Source organism: Phoenix dactylifera, unplaced genomic scaffold (assembly GCF_009389715.1).
Source record: "Phoenix dactylifera cultivar Barhee BC4 unplaced genomic scaffold, palm_55x_up_171113_PBpolish2nd_filt_p 000007F, whole genome shotgun sequence".
Taxonomy (NCBI): Eukaryota; Viridiplantae; Streptophyta; class Magnoliopsida; order Arecales; family Arecaceae; genus Phoenix; species Phoenix dactylifera.
The window spans coordinates 2,134,408-2,155,835 of record NW_024067666.1 but is presented as its reverse complement, the minus strand read 5'-3'; the positions used below and the strand labels follow the sequence as shown (position 1 = coordinate 2,155,835).

The window sequence follows — 21,428 nt, the reverse complement described above, 5'->3', positions numbered from 1 at the left end:
CCTTCATTCCTCAAATCGCCGCCCAACTAGTGATGCAATACCCGTCTTTGAGATTGAAAATCTAAAATAACCCCAGAGTAGTGATCCTGAATTGAAAGTTAAAGACAAAAATACCCCTCAATTTAGCAGAAAAATTGATATATCAATATACCATCAATATATTATGTCAAGATTATATATATATAATATTATGTTGATATTATATATTATATTAATGATATATATTATATTATAATATATTACTAATCGTATTATTATTGAAGGATAATTTTAAATTATAGTATAAATATATTATTATATTTTAATTTATATAATGAAAATATTTAATATATTACTCCTATTTACCTGATTTTTTAATCAAAATAATTATTAGTATTAAAAAAATCTATTATAAGTACAAATAAAAATATTAATTCTATAATGAAAATAACATATTTTTATAAGATTAATAATTTATAGAAGTAATAAATATATTTTTATAGAATATATTAATAATTAATATATTGATAAATATATTAATATTTTATTATAATATATTTTATATGATTAATAAATATATGATAAGGGCTACTAAAAGTAGAATATGTGACAAAATTATGGAGCTATTATATAAATTAGCATATTGACTTAAATTTTTGATATGAGAATTAAAAACACATAAAAAAATCCATCTAAAATATATTAGGGGTATTTGTGGTATTATGTCGTCAGTGATCTTGGATCTCCGCACCATACCAAATAAGTTACTCATGGATATCCGGAAATTTTTAATCACTGAACCATAACCTACCAAACACATTGATTTTAGATCATTGGGAATCAAATTATCCCAGCATTGAGATATTAGGTCACCATGATGATCCTATTGGGGTTACCAAACGCCCCAAAGAGAGATGTCACGTCTCAGAAAGCAACAGTCCGAAATGGCCAACCTACCCACCAGCCCGCACCCGCCCATGTGACGCGTCCGAGCCCCGCCTAAACGCGTTGAAAACCGGCACCATGACACTCCAGAAGCTTTTGCTTTTCTTTTTACCATACTGCCCTTCCTGAGATTACCGGAAAAATGGGTTTGGCCCGTAGATCATGGGAAATTATACTTGGTTCATTGGCCTTGAAAATAAAATAATAGTTGTTAATTGATGAGCAACAATGTTCAAGTGTTGACACAGATGGTAAATTTTATTTTCTGAAATGCCTTGAAAATTGAGCTAATAAAATATTTTAATTATATAAAAGCATCAAATAATTATGATTATTTCTATTAAATAATTACTATTCTATTTTGGTAGCTGCTTAGCGAATTTTGTTATCTATGATATAACTAGAATATAATGGACGTTCCAATAAAATCTGTGAACGCCTGCTTGGGCCTGTTCCATTTGATCGGCCTAAGCTCGGCCCAAAGAGGGGGAAGGGGGAGGGCGAATCATGTTCGTCCATATTCTAGCCAAGGAGGACTCCTAAGAGGAGTCGTCCTTCTCTCCGACAATCTCAACCGAGATAAGGAGTCCTGGGATCCCGAGAACCCTTAAGGGCTCCTCTATAAGAGCGAGCCCCCACCACCATCGAGTGCCATGGTCCTCTCTCCCTCTTTTCTCTCTTCAAAGTCACGATATTTTGTCACTATGCTTGCCGATAATTGGGGTCGTCGACACCTCCGAAATCGAGGTAACACTGCAATCTTTTTCTCTCTTCCTTTTTCTTCTTTCTATGACTCGAAGCACGACTACCGGCCGCAAAATCGGACATAAATCAACTAGGATACGAAACCCCTGTTTTTGCCTCATTTCCCTTCTTTTAGACCATTGTCGCTGCTGGTGTTCGTTGCCAAGGGGCTTAGCCCCTTTCGTGCATCGGCCCCTAGCCGGAGTCGGATGCCTCAGCCACCAACGAGCGGATTGGAACACAAGATCGACCAAGCCTCTATTGATTTGTCTAAGGCCAGGATTTAAATGGTACTTGTGGTTCATATATATTGCACGCTGACAAAGATTAGATACACATGTATATACCTTATCCTTTCGTAAATTTTTTTTTACTACCCCTTGGTGACTCATGCATAAACATCGGGTCACATGGAGATCTAGGGAACTATTGAATTGGTAGCATTGTAGCTGCATTGGATTGCGATAGAGATAAGAATCCTTGTGCACCCACTTGCATATTTATAGAAACTTTGTACATATATGTATGATATGATAATAATCAAGATAAGTAAGATACAAGAATTCTTTTATGATAGTTTCTATATTAAATTATGTTTTGCTCTTGTATGCTTGTGATTGATAGTATAATGGATGCATATATGAGTTAACTTATATTTGCATAATCAGATTAATGATTGTGGTGCTTTAGACTAATTATGTTATATTGATTACTCCGTCACGGGCAAAAAACGTGACACTTATTGATTTTTCTATCAACGTAACCGTGGTTTGTCTAAAGCTAGAAGTAAGAAGAATTGGTATGTAGATGTGAACTTGATTGAATGAACAAGGACTCTGAACTGATCTCGTTAGAAATAGGTTAACTTATAAGAATAGGTTAGAAATGAGACACTATCGATTGCTCCATCGTAGGTTAGAAATGTGACACTATCGATTGCCCCGTCACCGAAATTTGGCCAGAAGTCGAAAAAATAATTAACCTTGGATCTGGATTGGGTTAAAAAGGAATGAAATGGAAAATTACTTCAAAATACTATTAAAGATTTACAAGATATCGTATGATATATCACTTTTGAGTGGTTGAATTTCTATTGATATTTGATATACATATGTATACTAGTTATTCGAGCATTATTGATAATCGATTTGTGATTTCATTATGTATGTAACAGTTTCTTGCTATTTTCAAACTTATACTTGATGTGGATGTGTGGGTATTCATGCTGGGCTGTAAAACTTGCATCACCTCTTTTTTTTTTCTTTCAAAGATGCAGGATGCTTGGTACTTTGCTGTAGTTAGAATCACGAGTGACAAGATAAATAAATAGACCATCACTAAAACCACATGAATGGTTAAATTTTATAATTATACTAGTTTTGTTATTCGGTATAAATTATGACATTGGTTCGGGACGTGATAGTTGCAATGCAGGATGTATCTGGGCTCTAGTCATCTACCTACTTGTAGGACAACCCCGCTCATCATCCTTTTTCCATGTGGTTGAAGATTTGAAAGCTTTAGGTCTCCCGAGTCACGAGACAAGGGGGTTTAATTGATTCACGAATTATACCTGTGCAAGTTCTTATCGTGATGTAGGCATGTTTATTGGATATGACGTAGGACCGAGAACCTAATCTTATAATTGAACGAACACTATTGGCTTATTTGTTTCATATTGTTTGTTAGTACTATTAAGGAAATTTGAACTTGCGCTTGATAGTTCAGACTTTAAAATAGTAACCTAGCTCTAGTTATCCTAGGGTTAATTAGCAAAAGTTTGCGCATATGTATGAGTATTACTGCGAAGGAGTAGCTGTAAAGGGATTTTCTATAGAATGATGATGGAATAAATTATGTTAATTTGTAGAGTAATGTACAAGAAAAGTAGGATGTCTTTCAAATCACCATAGGGCCTGATATGAACAAGAACCATCCCTAAAATGATGGAACCTAGCGATAATCATTACCATGCGCTTGAAAACGCAAGTTCGAGGAAACTTCCTTCAAGCTGAAATGTGGCCTTTATTCACGCACTCTCGAATCATCCCACTAATTTGGGCCCACACAAAAGCGGATGTGACAAAAAGTATTTCTTAAGTGGATAATAATTAAAAGACGACAAAAGCTGGTTCGCGGGAGCCGTCATGCTGCAAATACGTTGCAGAAGTTGGGCCCACCACATAGGCTAATCGAATTTCTAGTCGTTCTAAATCACGGGAAGAAGAGGATAACTTGCAGCGGCGGGGGCTCTTAGGACGTGCTCGGGTGGCCGGAGGAGGCAATCGGGGCCGTCCATCATATGCAACTGCGCTCCTATCGTGCGCCACCGTGTTGCGGGCCGTCCGATGGATGATGCGCCGGTGTCTGCCGGCACCACGGCCAGCTTGTATATGAGGCTCGGACTGGCCCTTTTCTCCTCGGCCTCCTTTCTGTTTATGTTCTACAGCCAGGCCGCCTTCTGGTGATTCTCTATCCCTTTTTTTGATTTGATCAAATTTGGTGTATTTTATCTTAATTTCGCTATAATTCTCTATGTTCATGTGCCACAAGCTGCAAGAAAATTTGGTTTGGAAGGCTTGTCTTGGGTTCTTTGGTGATGATAGATTGGTTTTCGGTCGTAATAGGGGATGAGGAAACAGGAAGAGGCTATCCCAATTGTGGGATTGCTTGAATTGACATCCAGTTCAGTTGTTATGGTCTTCAGATGTTTATAAGTATAATCTAAGTGAAAATTTTCCATAGCCTTTTTGCATCAGTATGTTAATCTTAGCATCTGATCTATTGTTAAAACTAACGCATTTAAAAAGTGTCAGTAGTTCTCTGAATGTAGACGTGGGTATAAGTTCTTTATTGTAATCCACCTCTTTTGCTTACTTTTCATCTTTGTTAATTGGTTACTCACATCCCAGGTGTTCTTTGTTCTGCTTTCCTCTCTTTCAGATTTCGGTTGCTAGAAATCATCGTGCAAGAATGGAGATGTCGATTATAGCTAAGGTCTTCGTCTCTAAGCTCCTTAATGGCCTGGCCGCTTTGGTGGAGGACGAGGTGGCCATGCTCTGGGGTGTGAAGGGCGAGATCAAACGACTCCAAAAAGGCCTCGGAACAATAAACGCTGTCCTCGCCGATGCTGAAAGTAAAAAGATTGAGAGCAAAGCCATAGACGACTGGCTCAGGAACCTGAAGGACGTCATGTACGACGCTGACGACATCCTCGATCAGATCGAGGCCGAGAAATCTAAAGCTGCAGTCTCCTCGGGACGTCAACCTTGCTCTTGCCTCTTCTCTTGCTCTTGCTTTGGCAAGACGGTGTTTGCTCATCAGATTGGCAGGAGAATCAAAAGCCTTAATCATAGGCTGGACGACATCTTGACAGCTAGTAGTAAATTTAATCTCCAGCTCGTTTCCGCCGACCGCGGTGACCACCGATCCACTTCTCGAGTGGGCAGGAAGACATCTCCCGTAGCTGAGCCTGATATTGTAGGGTCCAATATCCAGAAGGATACCGACAAGCTGGTGAAGTTGTTGATCAAGGAGGATAGTCGGGAAAACATTCTTGTATATGCCATCGTAGGAACTGGGGGAATTGGCAAGACCACTCTTGCTCGAAAGATTTTTAATGATGAAAGGATAACAACCAAGTTCCCGATGAAGCTTTGGGTCTGCGTGTCCAAAGATTTTGATGAGATCAGTCTACTGAAAGAGATCATCACTCATGCGGAGGGCGATTCAGGAGGCGCTTCTAGCAGGGCACAGCTCGAGCCCAAGGTGGCAAATACTGTGACAAATAAGAAATTTTTGCTTGTCTTGGATGACATGTGGGACCCAAACGTATGGAATGATTTACTCCGAAACCCCCTGCAGAGTGGGGCAACTGGAAGTAGGGTCCTTGTGACCACAAGAAACCAAAGGGTTGCATTGCAAATGAAGGCTGTAGAATCTCATCAAGTGGCGGTCTTGTCTGCTGAAGATGGTTGGGCACTGCTGCTCAAGAAGGTGGTTTTGAGTGGGCAGGAGGGAGACATCGAACATTTAATGGATATCGGAAAGAAGATTGTTGAGAAATGTGGTGGTCTCCCTCTTGCTATTAAGACCATTGGAGGAGTATTATCCACGAAGAGCAGGACAAAGATGGAGTGGGAGAGAGTGCTTAAAACCCTTTCAAGCAATGCTTGGTCTTCTTCGACCCACTTTCCCGAAGAGGTTCAACCAGCGCTATGGTTGAGTTATGAAGACCTGCCATCTCATCTTAAGCAGTGTTTTTTATATTGCTCGTTGTTCCCTGAGGATTATGAATTCGATCGTGACAAACTAATTTATTATTGGATCTCTGAAGGGTTCATCCATGAAGAAGGAGAGGTGACATTGGAAGAGTTAGGTGAAGATTGTTATTGGGAACTTATTCAGAGGAGTTTTTTGCAACCACATCCCTGTACTGAATACAAGTTTCCTAAATGCACCGTGCATGATCTACTATGGTCCCTTGCTCGGTTTTTAGCAGGAGATGAGAATTTGGCTGTGAAAGATGGGGTTGATGTCCCAATTAATTCATCTTCAGTGAAGACACGTCGCTTGCGGGGTCGTGTTACAGAAGAAAACCGCCAAGCATTTATTGGTGCATTGGAAGGGCACAAATCCTTGAGGACTCTGCTGCCACGCTTGGCCTCATCACACGTGATGCAAGAGAATGATGCCAATAATCTGATTAAGAAGACACCGCGTCTAAGAGTACTAGACTTTTCATACTCTTCGATCAAAAAATTGCCAGACTCCTTGGGAACTCTCATACATCTACGTTATTTAGATCTGTCATTTTCTGGCATATGTGAGCTACCAGAGAGCATAGGAAACCTTGTAAATCTGCAGTTCTTGATCCTCCAGTCTTGCGAATCTCTCCGCAGCCTTCCTAAAGGCATCGGAAAGTTGCACAACCTGCGGTGTCTTGACCTTTTTGGAGCAGTACTGGAGGGTATACCTATTGAAATTGCAAACTTGCATCGACTTAACACACTGACGGGTTTTGTGGTCAGGAACAACAGGAGCGATAGTGGTTGGTGTACGTTGGAACACTTGAGATCTCTAGGAAAGCTTAAAGAGCTCAGTATCCAGAAGCTGGAAAGGGCATTGAATGAGGTTGAGGTTGGACGAGTAAATGCACTGAGGGACATGTTGCAGCTTAAAGTGCTAAATTTGTGGCGCGAACCTCCTACAGTTGATGATGATGATGGACAAGCATTTGGCTACAGCGAAGAAGTGATCAAAAAAATTGAGAACATCTTTGAGGTGACGCTCTGCCCACCACCGCACCTAGAATCTCTTTCCATCCGAGGTTTCTTTGGACTCCATTTCCCGAGTTGGATAGCATCTAGCAGTACTGACTTGCTCCTCTCCGATCTAAGACGGTTGGAGCTCATAGGGTGTGACATTTGCCTGCAACTTCCATCACTAGGGAAGCTCCCAAACTTGGATTCCCTCTGGATACATGGAGCATCTGCTGTCAAAAAGATTGGGACTGAATTTCTGGGTCAGGAATCTGATTGTAGCAGGGATCAAGGTGGCAGGATGCAAATTTTTCCAAAGTTGACAACATTGGTATTTGAACACTTGGACGATTTGGAAGAATGGGAATGGGAGGTGAAGGATGATGACAGACTGATAGCCATACCAAAGTTAGAAGAATTGACACTTTATGCTTGTCCAAAGTTGAGGTCCCTTCCTTCTGGCCTTGTTCACCATGCTACTGCCCTAACAATGCTGAAGATAACAATGTGCGATAGTCTAAAGGCAATCAGGAGCTTTTCCTCCATCAAACATTTGGAAATATCTTACAATCCTAATATAGATGTTGTTTCAGAACTTCCTAGCTTGCAAACATTAAGCCTGATAAATCCTCAAATGCGGGCCCTACCAGAGGGGTTACATGGAGGACAACCCGACTTCCTTGCACTCAACAAGCTTGAGATCCTGGGCACTGACCAACTACTCCGCAGATGCCTCAAGGATGGCTTAGATTGGCCCAAGATTGAACTTATCCCCTATGTAAATGCCAAAGATTTTTATGGATCCGGATACATCTCCAAGAGTCCCTCTGCGTTCAGCACCAACTTAACTGATTATGTTGAAGATCATGAGTAGAGCACACATGGTTCTTCCTTCGCAATGAGGTAACATTTTGTTTTCCAAATATCATGCTTCTTTTTGTCGAACAAAAATGGGATTTTTCTCTATATCATCGTACATTTTAGAATTCCTATCCAAATCTTGTTTGGCTAAACTAGTCTTCTCTATTAAGCTGCGATAAATTTGCAAATGGTATCTCTTTCTATAATTGCCTACACATATCTGGTGAGATATCATCATTGTATACAGAGTCTCCGGAGTAGAATCATTGTTTTACCACAGGCCGCACTGTAACAACCCAGGATTTCATCCAAAATGGCTAGCCGGAAGTTATTATTTGGGTTCCTTGATCCTGTATAAGTACCCAAGATCTACCCAGCAAATAACCGATGTGGGACTAAACACACGCCCGCACGGGTCCTCACATACTCCCTCCGTTCAAGCCCTGACGTCCTCGTCAGGCTAAGGGTTCAAATCCATTCAAATCTAATCACAAACACCACGATCAGTCCGTGGTCAACCCCAATGGATCCGTGCTGTAGTGTTCCTTAATCCACATAAGTTATGAGCCGGGTCCGCTCTGATACCATTTGTAACAACCCAGGATCTCACCCAAAATGGCTAGCCGGAAGTTATTATTTGGGTTCCTTGATCTTGTATGAGTACCCAAGATCTATCCAGCGAATAACCGATGTGGGACTAAACAAACGCCCGCACGAGTCCTCACACGCACTTATTATCTGATTTGATGCCCATCCATATTTGCTTCGAGCCTAGTGAAACCAAATTGGACCGGTATCCTTAGGACCTCAAGAATGACCACTTCACTCGACTGCATCTTGGGCAAGATATTAAGTGGCGGACTAAACTTTATCATGATATTTGATACATAATATGTTGCTTTTTGTGAGCATGATATGAGAGGTATTTACCAAATTGGTTATTTGTTAGTTCTATTTGATTGGAACTATAGTGCATTGCAATGTTGGGGAACTTTATTGGTAATAGCAAAAATTTGACATTAGATGTTGTTTGCCAAAACTAGCTCATATATACAGACATGCAAGCTGTCAAAACATAAAAGTGAAATGGTTCTGAAAGACACCATGGAGCATACATTACAAGAATGATAAAGTGCTTATGAAGTACCCTGAGATTGCGGAAATGGAGAAGATGCCTAAAATGTTGTTAACTGAAATGTGCTATGAGTACTGACTTAGGAAAGAAATTTGACTGCAAGTACAGAAGTAAACAGAGCACTCCAGAGATGCTAGGATTTGCGTCATTTTTTTCCCAGTTCAAGTATGGAAGGTTATGGAAGAAATTATGTTAAGTTGGAGAGTAATGTATACCTTAAGGAAGGTTGAATGCGGGCAGAAATGAAAGGATACACAGCCCAACTCTTTGGAACAAAAGAGCATTCAAATTACCACTATGACTCTAGAATTTCAAGTACTGGCCATTCTTTTTAGAGTTCAAATAAGATTACAAGTGGAAAGGATTTTCCGAAATAATTCCGTTTTGTCCTTAGAGTGTTAATTGCTAAGGTTATTTCTCACTTAGTGAAATGGTAAAAAAGTGCCACAGGGCTAAGTTCAATATTTTGAGTGACTTTCCAATCCAAAATCTCTATTGTGCAGAGAAGAGGACATTAAAGGAGAATATATATTTTTTTTAAAACTCGGTTCTAAATAACCTGAATTTTAAAAGCCTAGAAATATGCTATAGCCATTTGTATAAATTTTCCGGTGACTTTTTGGGTGATCCTTGCAAATATTTGTTGTTGTTAGATTTGTGAGACGGTGTTCTGCATTTACATCATACGTAGAAATCTTTGCTGTTTTAGCATCCGTAGTCCACGCAGAACTGAGCCTAAGCAGCCTTCTACTTGGCTTGGCTTAGCTTGTTTGAATTCCTAATTTGGGGATTGGATACTGAATATGAAGGATTTGAGGATTTGGTTGAAGAGAACTGCTGCCGAAATTTATAATCATGCTTCTCTTCCATCCCTTATATCCTAAGTCTGCATCTTATTGTTTACTGTCAACTAATTCAAGGACATGCAGGAAACTGTCAGCATGGAGTAGGTGAATTCTTGGAAAATTATATATGTTCATGGTACATGCATATTTTTCACTTGATTTTCTGAAGTACTTCACATGTACTCACAACAGTGATCATTTTTTTGACTTGATGTTGCTGTCATTCTTTCTTTTCTTTTGCAGATGGATTTTATGCAACCAATTTGAGGACCTTGGAGGAAGATATTAGTGCTCTAACTTTATGATAGGTCTTCATGTATCAGCAGGAACTACCTTTCATCTGTTGGCATGTACTTAATGGCTGTTTCACCCAAATACTACTTTTATAAGACCAAGTAAATTGGAATTCTGTATGTTGGTTATGAACTCATGCAATGATACTATGAATATGATGGTATTTCTTTTTATATTCTAATTATTTGATGGTTATTTGTTTAGCAATATGTGAAAGGAATGCTAGCACATGCAAAGGAAATATAAGTAAAGGTAAAACTATTATTTGTCGGAATTATATTGATATGTTAGAAGCAAAAATCAGAATGCCTAGATGTTCCAATTGCTAGGAGCCGAACTCTAACATGTTACATTGTGGGATGTTGGACCCTTGGGAATATAATTGCACATCACGGAGGATATTTGGCCTTTCCTAGCTTTCTTTGTCACCAAGCCTATCAAATTTTGTGCTCCTATTTTCCATGTTTGGAGAACTAGAAAAAAATGTCTCAAAATGGAACCACTCTTGAAGCTTGAATTCCTTTGTTGCAGCCTCTTTTTCCAAACTAAAATTCCATTGAAGGAAAGTTAATGTATGTCCACACTCAAGCTGATGCAAAAGTTGGATTATAGCATCGTTAGAGGTGCTCTGCATCTAAGCCTTGAGGAAGGCCGAATCCATTGATACAATGATGGGACCTTGGAATTAAGGATTTACTTGGTTGCTTTTGGCCACCAGAGTAAGTAATGTTTAATTGTTTCTCATCTCTAGATTGATCTATCATTGTCTATTTCACTGTCACTAATAAAATAAATTATGCAGGAGTAAAAACAGTATGAAGATTGTAGGCGGCATTAGGAACTGTAAATATTGGTATGAGAGAACATTAACTAATATTATATGCTTAATATTTAATTTGGATTACAATTAGCTTTCTAAGAGGACTGAGAACAATGGCGTCCTTGATGACTCCCATGTAACCTATATAGCCATTTTTGATTACTAATAGGGAAGTTCCGAATTTCTTTCAGCAAGCCCTTTCAAGCGTGATTCACACTGTAGATCTCCAACGGAAATTTGCATGTATAAATTTATATAAGTGTTTATGTCTTCTAGGTCATCATATATCTTGACATGAACAAGAACCATTTCTAAAATGATGATACCTTACATTGTCCCTTACAATGATCTGCACTCCAATAATCGTTGCCATTAACCTGATAGCATTGTGGCAGTCTCTACAATTCCTCAAGTTCTTAAACATTCAAATAACTGATTCTCCATTCAAATTCAGAACTCCCAGTGCAAGAGCAAGCTTCTCACTATGGCTGCACAAATTTTCTCCTCTCTATCAACATCTTGCGAATCATAATCATTATCTTTAACATGTCACAATCTAGAGTCTCACCCAAAAGATTAGCTAAAAAATGTTATTTAGGATCTTTGATCCTGTATAAGTACCCAAAGTCTACCTAGTGCATAGCTGATATGAGACTAAACATATGCTCACATGAGTCCTCACAAAACAAATGTATAAACCATGTTCTTTATTTGTGTGAGGACCCGTGCGGGCGTGTGTTTAGTCCCACATCGGTTATTCGCTGGGTAGATCTTGAGTACTTATACAGGATCAAGAAACCCAAATAATACCTTCCGGCTAGCCATTTTGGATGAGATCTTGTATTGTTACAAATGGTATCAGGGCAGATCCGGCCCATAATCTATGTGGACTAAGAGACACTGCAGCACGGATCCATTGGAGCTAACCATGAGCCGATCGTGGTGTTTGTGATTAAATTTGAATGGATTTAAACCCTTAACCTGACGAGGACGTCAGGGCTTCAACGAGAGGAGTATGTGAGGATCCGTGCGGGTGTGTGTTTAGTTCCACATCGGTTATTCGCTAGGTAGATCTTGAGTACTTATACAGGATCAAGGAACCTAAATAATACCTTGCGGCTAGCCATTTTGGGTGAGGTCCTGAGTTGTTACAATTTGAATCTAACTACATCCAAATACTTTCGCAGTTCCTCTTCCTCTCATCATGTCTCTCATCAATTCCTGACCTTTGAGCCCCATCCTACATCTTGTCGGTGACTACCATGTTCGATAGCAAGAAATAGTTTCTCAGGATTTTCTGGTTCAATCCCAAAGAGAAGTTTTGCTGCATTCTTTTCTAACTCAACATTCTTATATATATACTCTACAAGAAGCAAGCAGTCCCCCCATGCACTGGCGGTCTGTTCCATTGGCATGTTTCGGAAAAATTCTTATGCCTCTTTAAGATGACCAGCACGAAATAGTATGTCGACCACAAGGCAATGATGATCTGCGCCGGGTCTGAGCTCATCGAGGTAAAAATGGAACGGCCCTCATCAACAAGCTGTGTGTGACTGCAACTAGACAAGACCATGATGAGGTTGAGTTAGGCCTCATCCCTGCCCTACCCTTTCGTGAAATAGTGACAATGCTTCCTTGCCACACCCACCCGCAGGATTTGCCAATATCATTACGTCGCATTTGGCTAAAAACACCTCTTGACTCGTCCAAAAGTCTCCACACTCAGCATACGTGAGAACCAGGGCTGTCATGGCGGTTGGAGTTGTCCCGAATCCCTAAACTTGTATCAGTTTTATCCACTAAATGTGATGCTTGTCCATGTTAGTTATAAAGAGCTTTAGGCTCGATTTAAGCATGTTTTTGTCTTACTTGAAAAGGAAGTTGCCTTGGAGTCCATGTCTATAAAATTGAATAAAATATTAGTTTTTTGATAATAATTAGGGATAAGATGCCTTGGTTTTTGGGCGAGGGACATGGACCCTGGGTCTCGAAGGAGGGGTGGAGAGTGGCTGAGTGGGGAGGCTTCGTGGAACGGACGGGGGTGGGGAGCGGCGACAAGTACTGCTGTGCCACTCCTTCCGCCTCCTTTTGTTTTTTTTATTATTATTATTTATTATTTTTTTTTAAGAAACTTTATAGTATGATAGGTCTACGGATCTACACGGATAATTCGGATTGTCGGATCAAGCCGTTGAATAAACAATCCGAAATTGACCCTAAAAAAATAGATCGGATCACGTCTGAGTCGGGTCGAGATTCAGTAAATCCAAATCCGACCCAAAAAGTATAACGAATCCAATTTTAGGATCCGACCCGGCCCCGCGGATCTAAAAATTTGGATCGAATTGGATTTAAGCGGGTCGGGTTGGGTCGGGTCGGATCACGGTCGATTGACCGCCGAATTTAGTCAAACAAAATTTTCCCCTATTCCCACTTCGCGGTTTTTCTTTCTTTTTATCCCACGCCATCACCAGCCGCCACCAATGCCTTGCGGTCGGATGCTGCTGTGGGTCATCGTCTACCAGCCCTCTCGTTGTTTAGGTTGAGAAGGAGAGGGAGAGAGAGTCTTCCCTGATTTGAGGAAGATAAGTATAATATTTAGCTCTCTAACAATAGTTGGCAAGTACTTATAGTTCCGCCCTCTCCTTCGCAACATGTTATTAGCTGTAAATGGGCATTCAAAATCAAAAACTGATATGATGGCTGCATCTAGTATTATAATGCCCATCTGGTTGCTAAAGGCTTCAATCAACAAAAGTGTGTTGATTATGATGAGACATTTATCCCAGTTACCATGCCTGTCATAATTTGCACTATTCTTTCTCTTGCAGTTTTCGAATGTTGGCCCATTCAGCAATTAGATGTCAAAAACGCATTTCTTTATGGACATTTTACTGAGGATGTTTATATAAAATAACTTTCTAGTTTCACTGATCCGAACCATTCCACTTATGTTTGCAAGCTATGATATTCTTTTTATGGCACCACGTGATTGGTTTCAGCAGTTGAGCTATCACTTACATACTCTTGGCTTTATGGGTCTAAGGCTGATATCTCCTTTTTTTAGCAAGTGCACCAAAGAATATGTGGCACTTCTTCTAGTTTATGTTGATGATATTATTCTTCCTGGCACTCTTGCTGCTCCATTGGATGACTTTATTACTTCTTTACAAATTGAATTCGCCATCAAGGACCTAGGCGCTCCTTGCTACTTTCTGGGCATTGAGGCTAAGACTACTACTTCTGGACTTTATCTGACTTAATCAAAGTATATTTCTGATCTTCTTCTCAAAACCAATATACATGGTTCTAAGTCTATCCAGACACCTATATTTACTAGATCCCAACTTTCTCATTCTAATGATTTGCCACTTTCTGATCCGACTCAATAACAGAGTGTGGTAGGTGCGCTTCAATATCTTTCTCTTATATGTCCTAACATTACCTTTGCAGTCAACCAAGTATGCTGACTTGCAGTCAAACGTATTCTTCCCTACTTGAAGCATACTATCGACTATGGTATTTATTTAACCAAAGGTCCATCCTCTTCTCTTCATGCCTATTCCAACACCAATTAGGCTAGTGATCCTGATAACCGGCATTCTATAAGTGGCATTAATATTTTTCATGGTTGTAATCTCATATCCCGGGGTGTTAAAAAGCAGCACACTGTGACACGTTCAAGTACCGAATCTAAACACAAAGGGCTTGCCAATGCTACGGCTGAATTCATTTGGATTCAAGTTTTGCTACAAGAATCGGATATCTCACTTTCTCAAGCCTCTATACTTTGGTATGATAATTTATCTGCCATATATCTTATTGCCAGTCCCGTGTTTCATGCTTGGGCCAAACATATTGAAATTGATTTTCATTTCGTTCAAGAGCGAGTGGCTTGTCGTCAGCTTCATGTCCAATTCATCTCCTCTAACGACTAACTCGCTGATATATTCACTAAAGGACTTGCCTCCCAACACTTTTAACAGTTGCATTCCAAGCTCTCAGTGGTACCTGCCTTAACTTGCAGGGGTTTTAGCAGTATCTTCATCTCAGCTCCATATCAAGCCACATATCAAGAATCCATGATTCTAGAAATTTCGAATTTTGAATTCAGTTTTCTGAATTTTAAATTTCGGATAGCATAAATTTAGGAGTGGTCCTAGGGATCCATTTGTTTTTTTTATCTTTGTATCATTCTAGTTGTAATCTTTTGTACATTCTCAACTATAAATATCCTAAAGCTTCATTTGTTATTTCTTTCTATCTTTGTATTTTCCTAGTTGTAATATCTTGTACAATCTCAACTGTAAATATATATGATAACTACCTCGTGAGGTACGTAGAAAAAGTTCTCTATAATATTTTTTTTTTACCTATTCTATTTTCCTACAATGTTCGGCGTGGTGAAGTCCAAAAACCATCAGCCAATACAAAACAATGTGCACGCATCCTGAATCTCTATATTAGATTTGAACTCGAGAGATGTAAGGGCTCCAAGGGTTTGGAAGCAGCTAAAGACTGTGTGTTTGCAAGCATGCACAGATAAAGGCCATGACCCTCTCTTTTTGCAGGCCTCTATTGATTTGTCTGAGGCCAGGATTTAAAGACGGTACTTGTGGGTCATAAATATTGCACGTAGGTAAGGCTGCAAATGGGTCGACCCGGTCCGACCCGACCTGCATAGACCCAACTCAAATTTTAGGATCCGCAGGTTCGGATCGGGTTGGATCCTAAAATTGGACCCGAATCATTTTTCGGGTCGGGTCTGGATTTACCGAACGAATCCGATCTGACCCGAATGGACCCGAAGAAAAAGAGAGAGAGAGGGGAAAAACAAAAAAAAGTTTTTTTTTTTATGTGGGTCGTGGCACTATTGGTCTGTCCGGATTCTCTCGCGATCTATTCCACTGTCGATACCTCTGGTGTCTGGGTAGCTGGCTTTTTTTTTTTTCCTTCTGGTTTTTAGTTTTTGTTTTTTTTTAACTCTTGCAGGAAGGAAGTGAGGGAACACTGAACTGAATATGGGTCATGTGCCAGTTTTTTGCAATGGAATTGGATTTTGGAAGAAGGTCTGGGATTTTTTTTTTCCTCGCAAGAGGGGAGCTGGGAGACACGAAGTTCCGTCCAATCAGTCATATAGATAAAAAATAATGTGATATGAAATTTGGCTTGTAGACCGACTTAGTTAGTAAGCCATGGGTCCCCTGTTCCGACTGGAGGTCAATTGCAAGTCTTTCAAGTCATAGGTCACCCAGCACCTCATAATTATGATATAACCAAATTAGATGTGCCTAAATTCTTTTCCAAAAGCACAAAGAAAGCAGGTCCGATTCGGATCCGAACCCGATCCGGACCTGACCGAATCGGATCTGGATCTAAAATTAGGACCCGAACAAAAAATCGGATCGGATCGGGGTCCTTCAGGACCCGACCCATTTGCACCCCTGCACGCAGGCATAGCTTGGATACACATGTATATACCTTTATCCTTCTGTAAAAATTTTTTACTACCTCTTGGTGACTCATGAACGAACATGGGGTCACAACGGAAGAAGTGCAAGCTATCTTAGCAGCAGCTTGTTATTGCATTGTCCAAAATGCCTTTGTTGCCTCCCGGTCCCAGGTTGTGCGGGACCAGATATCCGAGTTTGGAGCACCTCGTGCAAGACCAGCGTTAGATTGGGGGATCTCTCTCGACTCATCCAGCGGAAGCACGAGCTGGGGTCGGACTGCACTTGGATCTGGAGGTCCGAGCTTCATCCGAGGGTAGCACTCTTCTTATGAAAGGTGATCTGGGACCGCCTATCGACGAGAGCAGTGCTGAGTAGACATGGCCTGGAGATTCCACCCGAGTGCAGGACATGTGGTGCTGATGAGACAGTGGACCACGTGTTATTTCAGTGCACATGGGCGAGGTTGACGTGGCAGTGGTCATGGATTCTGCGGAAAGCCTGGAGCCAGAAGGTGCAGTTCCTACATGTGATTCACCAGTGGTTGGGTAGTTTGCTGACACGTCCGAAGGCCGTTAGAGCGACTTGCACAATGCATCATATTTGGCTGGCAAAAAATGCTCATACTTTTGGAAAACGTAGGATGTCGCCGAGGTTTGTGGTGGAGTACGCCTATGTGCAGGCAGCGGAGATCAGTCCCACCTCTTCTTCTAATGGACCTTTGATAGCTCGAGATACCTGGAGTTTCCTCTCTGCTCTGACAGCCCCTTAGATGGTGTTCTTCATCTCGGAGCTCCCACTCCTGAGCTTCCTCAAGGTCAATTTCGACGGATCTATTCTGCATGGAGGTACGAGAGGAGGTACGGATTTTGTCATACGAGATCCGTACTCCATGGTGGTGGCAGCGGGCGATTGCTAATTATTCGACACTTCGGTCTCCGGGGTGGAGTTGCGGGCTGTCTGGGCAGGCCTTCGACATGCGAGGCAGGTGCTGCAGACTAGTTCGGTTATCTTGGAGGGTGACTCAACCACGGTGATCAGTTAGATTCAAAGGGGTTCGAGGGATGTTAGCACGGACCACCCTTTGCTCCGGAACATCCGGATGATGACAAGGGATGGGGTTGCCTTCCAGGCCAAGCATGTATTTAGAGAGGCCAACGGAGCTGCTGACTGGGTGGCGGCTTACGTGGTGAACCATTCAGGGTATACTATGTGGTCAGGAGAAGGGGAGCTGCCCCAGGTACTCCGAAAGCTTGTGTTTTTTCAGAAAAAAAAAAAAAAACCATCTTGGTTGTGCATTTTATGATCTCTGCTAAGTTTAGGCAACCATATATGTGTTTGAAATTGGATATGAAGAAAGCCTATATCTTAGTTGGGAAGTGATCAGCAGGTACTTTTTAGGACAAATTTTCCTGCTATGTGGTTGGATTGGGTTCAGGCTTGTATTAGCTCCATCAGTTTTTCCTTGATTATTAGTGGTTCTCCTACTAATTGGTTTGCGCCTAATTGTTGTACAAGATAAGGAGGATCTTATTTCCCCTCGATCATCCTTTTTGCTCGAGTTCGGAGTTGCTGAATCACAACAAGAGAGATAACCTGTTACAGTGTATTGGTCTTCATAATGGTTAAAGATTTGGTCATCTTTTTTTATGCATATGTTCTCACCTTAACCAGGGCTTCTGTTGCTGCTACCAATGGTAAATAAGGCTCCTCCTATATCTGATGTTGCCGGGACATAATTAAGGTAGCTAAAGATAAGACGAGTTTAATTTTGCCGAGTTGGTTCCCTAATCGTTTAAGAAGAACGGTTCCTAATAATCTTGAGCTCCAAGAAAGAGCCTAAATATCTCTTTTATGCTCAGCAGCTCATTAGAAAAATCAATTTACACCCCCTAAGGTATATTCGGAGGTCATTAATTATAACCTTAACAACAAGAGAGAAATAATTGAATAGCTCTTTTGTGAATGTCTAAGATCTTAGGAAGGCTGTGACTGCTTTTCCGAGCATGGCCTACAATTATATCTCTGAAACCATATATCTCTCATGTTGATATTTATGTGTCACTGGCATGCTTAGTTGGAAGAAAATTTAACCGGCTACCTCATTTTCAGATGGTCCAGTTGACGGATGGAATCACGAAAACTCCGTATGTTGTTTAAAGGAGCATTCTGGGACGGTAGGAAGTAGACAAGAAGTTGATGCCTCTTTTCCACATTTATGATCACAGTTAATGCATCATAATCTATTAATGACACACTTGATGCATGATGTATAGATTATGATTCTTTTTGAAAGCATGCTGCTGGTAGAGAGTAGAAAACCTTCAATGTATCGATCAAGGCTATCCATGTGGATTTCTGGCTTATCGGCAACCTATGTAGATGCTGATCCTATTCTGGAGGATCCAAAGAGGATGAACTCTAGTGAGAGCCACTTCTAGGCCATCTCTTTGTATGGAAGATGAATAGTGCAGCTGATTGAATAGTTTTTTGTACGATGAATTATACCGAATTCATTACTTGAGAGACCACACCGGGGATGACCCACCAGCTTTAATTAGATCTTGTGCATTCTGCTGCTTCTGGTTTTATCTTCTCCAGCATCATGTAATCAGGCCGTCCTAAAAAAGGAAAAAAATAGTCGTTTTAGCTTAAGTACTGCCTAGACTTCCTAAACTTGTGTAACCTTAGCACTTTAAATACTAAAAAAATGAAAAGGTAATCACTTGTTAAAGATAGGCATCAGGATTACGTAGCTAGACTCTGTTCTTGAGGGACAAAAAGGGTCATAAAGGAGAATTTTGGCTTCAATCATTAGTTGGATCTGGAGGGCCTAAGGGGTAATATTTGTGTTCACCCTTTACTCTGGTAAAAAATAGAGAGGTCTTTCAGGCGAAGTATATTTTCTGTAAAGCTAATGAAGCTGCGAACTGGATGGCTAGTTATGTAGCCAATCATTCCGGTAGTATCCTGTAGGCTGAAGATGGAGAGTTGCTCCTAACACTCCGAGATATTTTATTTTTTGATTTTATTGAATGTATTCGTACTTATCGTATATGATCCACGCGTCTTAGCCCAAAAAAAAAAAAAATCATAAAGACAACTTAGTTCCAAACTAAAATACGTGGCAAGGAATAGTAGGTTACGAGTAACGTAAGGCTGAGGTAAGGACACCAAAGGCGGCTGGTTGGCCCGTCTGAAATGGCCAACCTACCCACCAGAACGCACCGGCCCAGGCGACGCGTCGGAGCGTTAGCCGTCGCGCCCCGCCTAAACGCGTTGAAACTTGAAAACCGGTAGCATGACTCTCCAGAAGCTTTTGCTTTTCTTTTTACCATACTGCCCTTTTTGGGACTACCTTTAAAATGGGTTTGGCCCGTGCTCTTGATCATAGGAAATTATTTGCTGAACCAGATCCACCCTAAGCTGATGGATTAGTCTAACAGTAAAGTAACACACATAATAACGGACACAAAAAGAAAAGCTGGATATGTACATTTGTAAATATTTTTTTATGATTAAATTAGTCCAGCAGCTCAGCGGTGGAACTATGGATCTGGTTGAATTAAAAATTTTATTTAGCAAAAACAAAACAATGCCTGAAGTACATGAACAAAAAAGTTTTTAAAACATTGTACCATCTTTATAATAAAATAATGGCTACTATTTGTTGCATTGGCCTTGACAATAAAATAATAGTTGTTAATTGATGAGCAACAATGTTCAAGTGTTGTCACGGATAGTAAATTTTATTTTCTAAAATGCCATAAAAATTGAACTTATAAAATATTTTAATTAAATAAAAGCATAAAATAAATATGACGTCTAGTCCTATTAAATAATGGCTATTCTATTTTGGTAGCTGCTTAGCTAACATTGCTATCTATCCTTGTCATGTAGGGGTAAAACGTAATATGGGTAACTAGAATATGATGAATGTTCTGAAAAAAACTGTGAAGGCATGCTTGGGGGCTTGGTCCATTGACCGGCCCAAAGTCGGCCCAAAATGCATGGGGGTGTGAACCATGTTCGCCCTGCGTTCCAGCCAAAGTGGACTCCTAAGGGGAGTCTTTCTCCTCTCCGACGATCTTGGCTGGGATGAGAAATCCTAAGGTCCCGAGGACCCTAGGGGCTCCTCTATAAGAGCGAGCCCCTCACCACTATCGAGTGCTATGGCCCTCTCTCCCTCTTTTCTTCCTTCAAAGTTACGATATCACATCACTGTGTTCACCGAAAATTGGGGTTGCCGATGCCTCTAGAGCCTAGGTAACATTTGGATCTTCCTCCCTCTTCCTTTTTCTTCTTTCCACGATACACAGAAATAGATGAAAAATACGAAATGACATGATCAGATTCATATTTCATAACAAAGCTATTTTTATTAAAATATTTATGAAACTATTTTTCATAATAAAGCATGATTTCCATAACACATATGCCGATCCATAATTTTAAAAAAAATGACATTTTCATAAAAAATCTAATATAGAAAAAATATGATAATTTGAAAGATAATAAACAGTATAAGATCTACTTACATTTTCTATTTTAGACCATCAAACTTTTCTAGGCAAATCAGTTAAACTATTAAAAATATTAAAAGTGAAATTAATTTCTATTCAATGATTGAATTAAAATAATAAGAAAAGGAGACAGTTGTTCGAGTGACAGTGATCGACGGCTCCAAGCAAGTCAGGTCTAAGCAACTCGATCAATGAATCATAGGGTATGGACTCGATTAGGGCCAAGGTCGTTTAATAGAGTTCATCATCAATGGATTCTATGGACAATTGACGGGCTGGGGTGATTGGTTCAGCAGGCGGCCCGAGCACCAGGGCAGATTAGGTTCTTATGCAGGGATCAACTTGTATTCGTAGATCAAGTCGACAGGACCTGATAACTATATATAATCCATAAAATTAGGAAAATCGACACTATGAAGCTAGCATCTAATGAAAACAGCTCTCTGCCTAAAGTTGATAATGGATACGAACTATGATATCTTGTTGATTATGAACACAGACCATATCACAAGTATAAAGTGACCATAGCATGAATATCTGTAAGTAATATTTTAAACTATGATATGGCTAA

At 40.3% G+C, this 21,428-nt stretch overlaps 1 protein-coding gene across 2 annotated transcripts; it reads left to right on the top strand.

Annotated features, from left to right (window-relative positions):
• Positions 1–3,886: 3,886 nt before the first annotated feature.
• LOC103699828 (putative disease resistance protein RGA3) lies at positions 3,887–10,245 on the top strand. Of its 2 annotated transcripts, XR_005506890.1 has the most exons (4): positions 3,887–4,132; positions 4,612–7,832; positions 9,855–9,906; positions 10,014–10,245. XR_005506890.1 is itself a non-coding variant. In XM_039115729.1 (3 exons), exon 2 carries the CDS (start codon positions 4,642–4,644, stop codon positions 7,801–7,803), a length of 3,162 nt encoding a protein of 1,053 aa, XP_038971657.1. In that variant the 5' UTR covers positions 3,887–4,132; positions 4,612–4,641; the 3' UTR covers positions 7,804–7,832; positions 10,014–10,245. The 2 variants fall into 2 exon arrangements, 1 of the variants encoding a protein (XP_038971657.1); XM_039115729.1 differs by lacking the exon at positions 9,855–9,906.
• Positions 10,246–21,428: the final 11,183 nt, after the last annotated feature.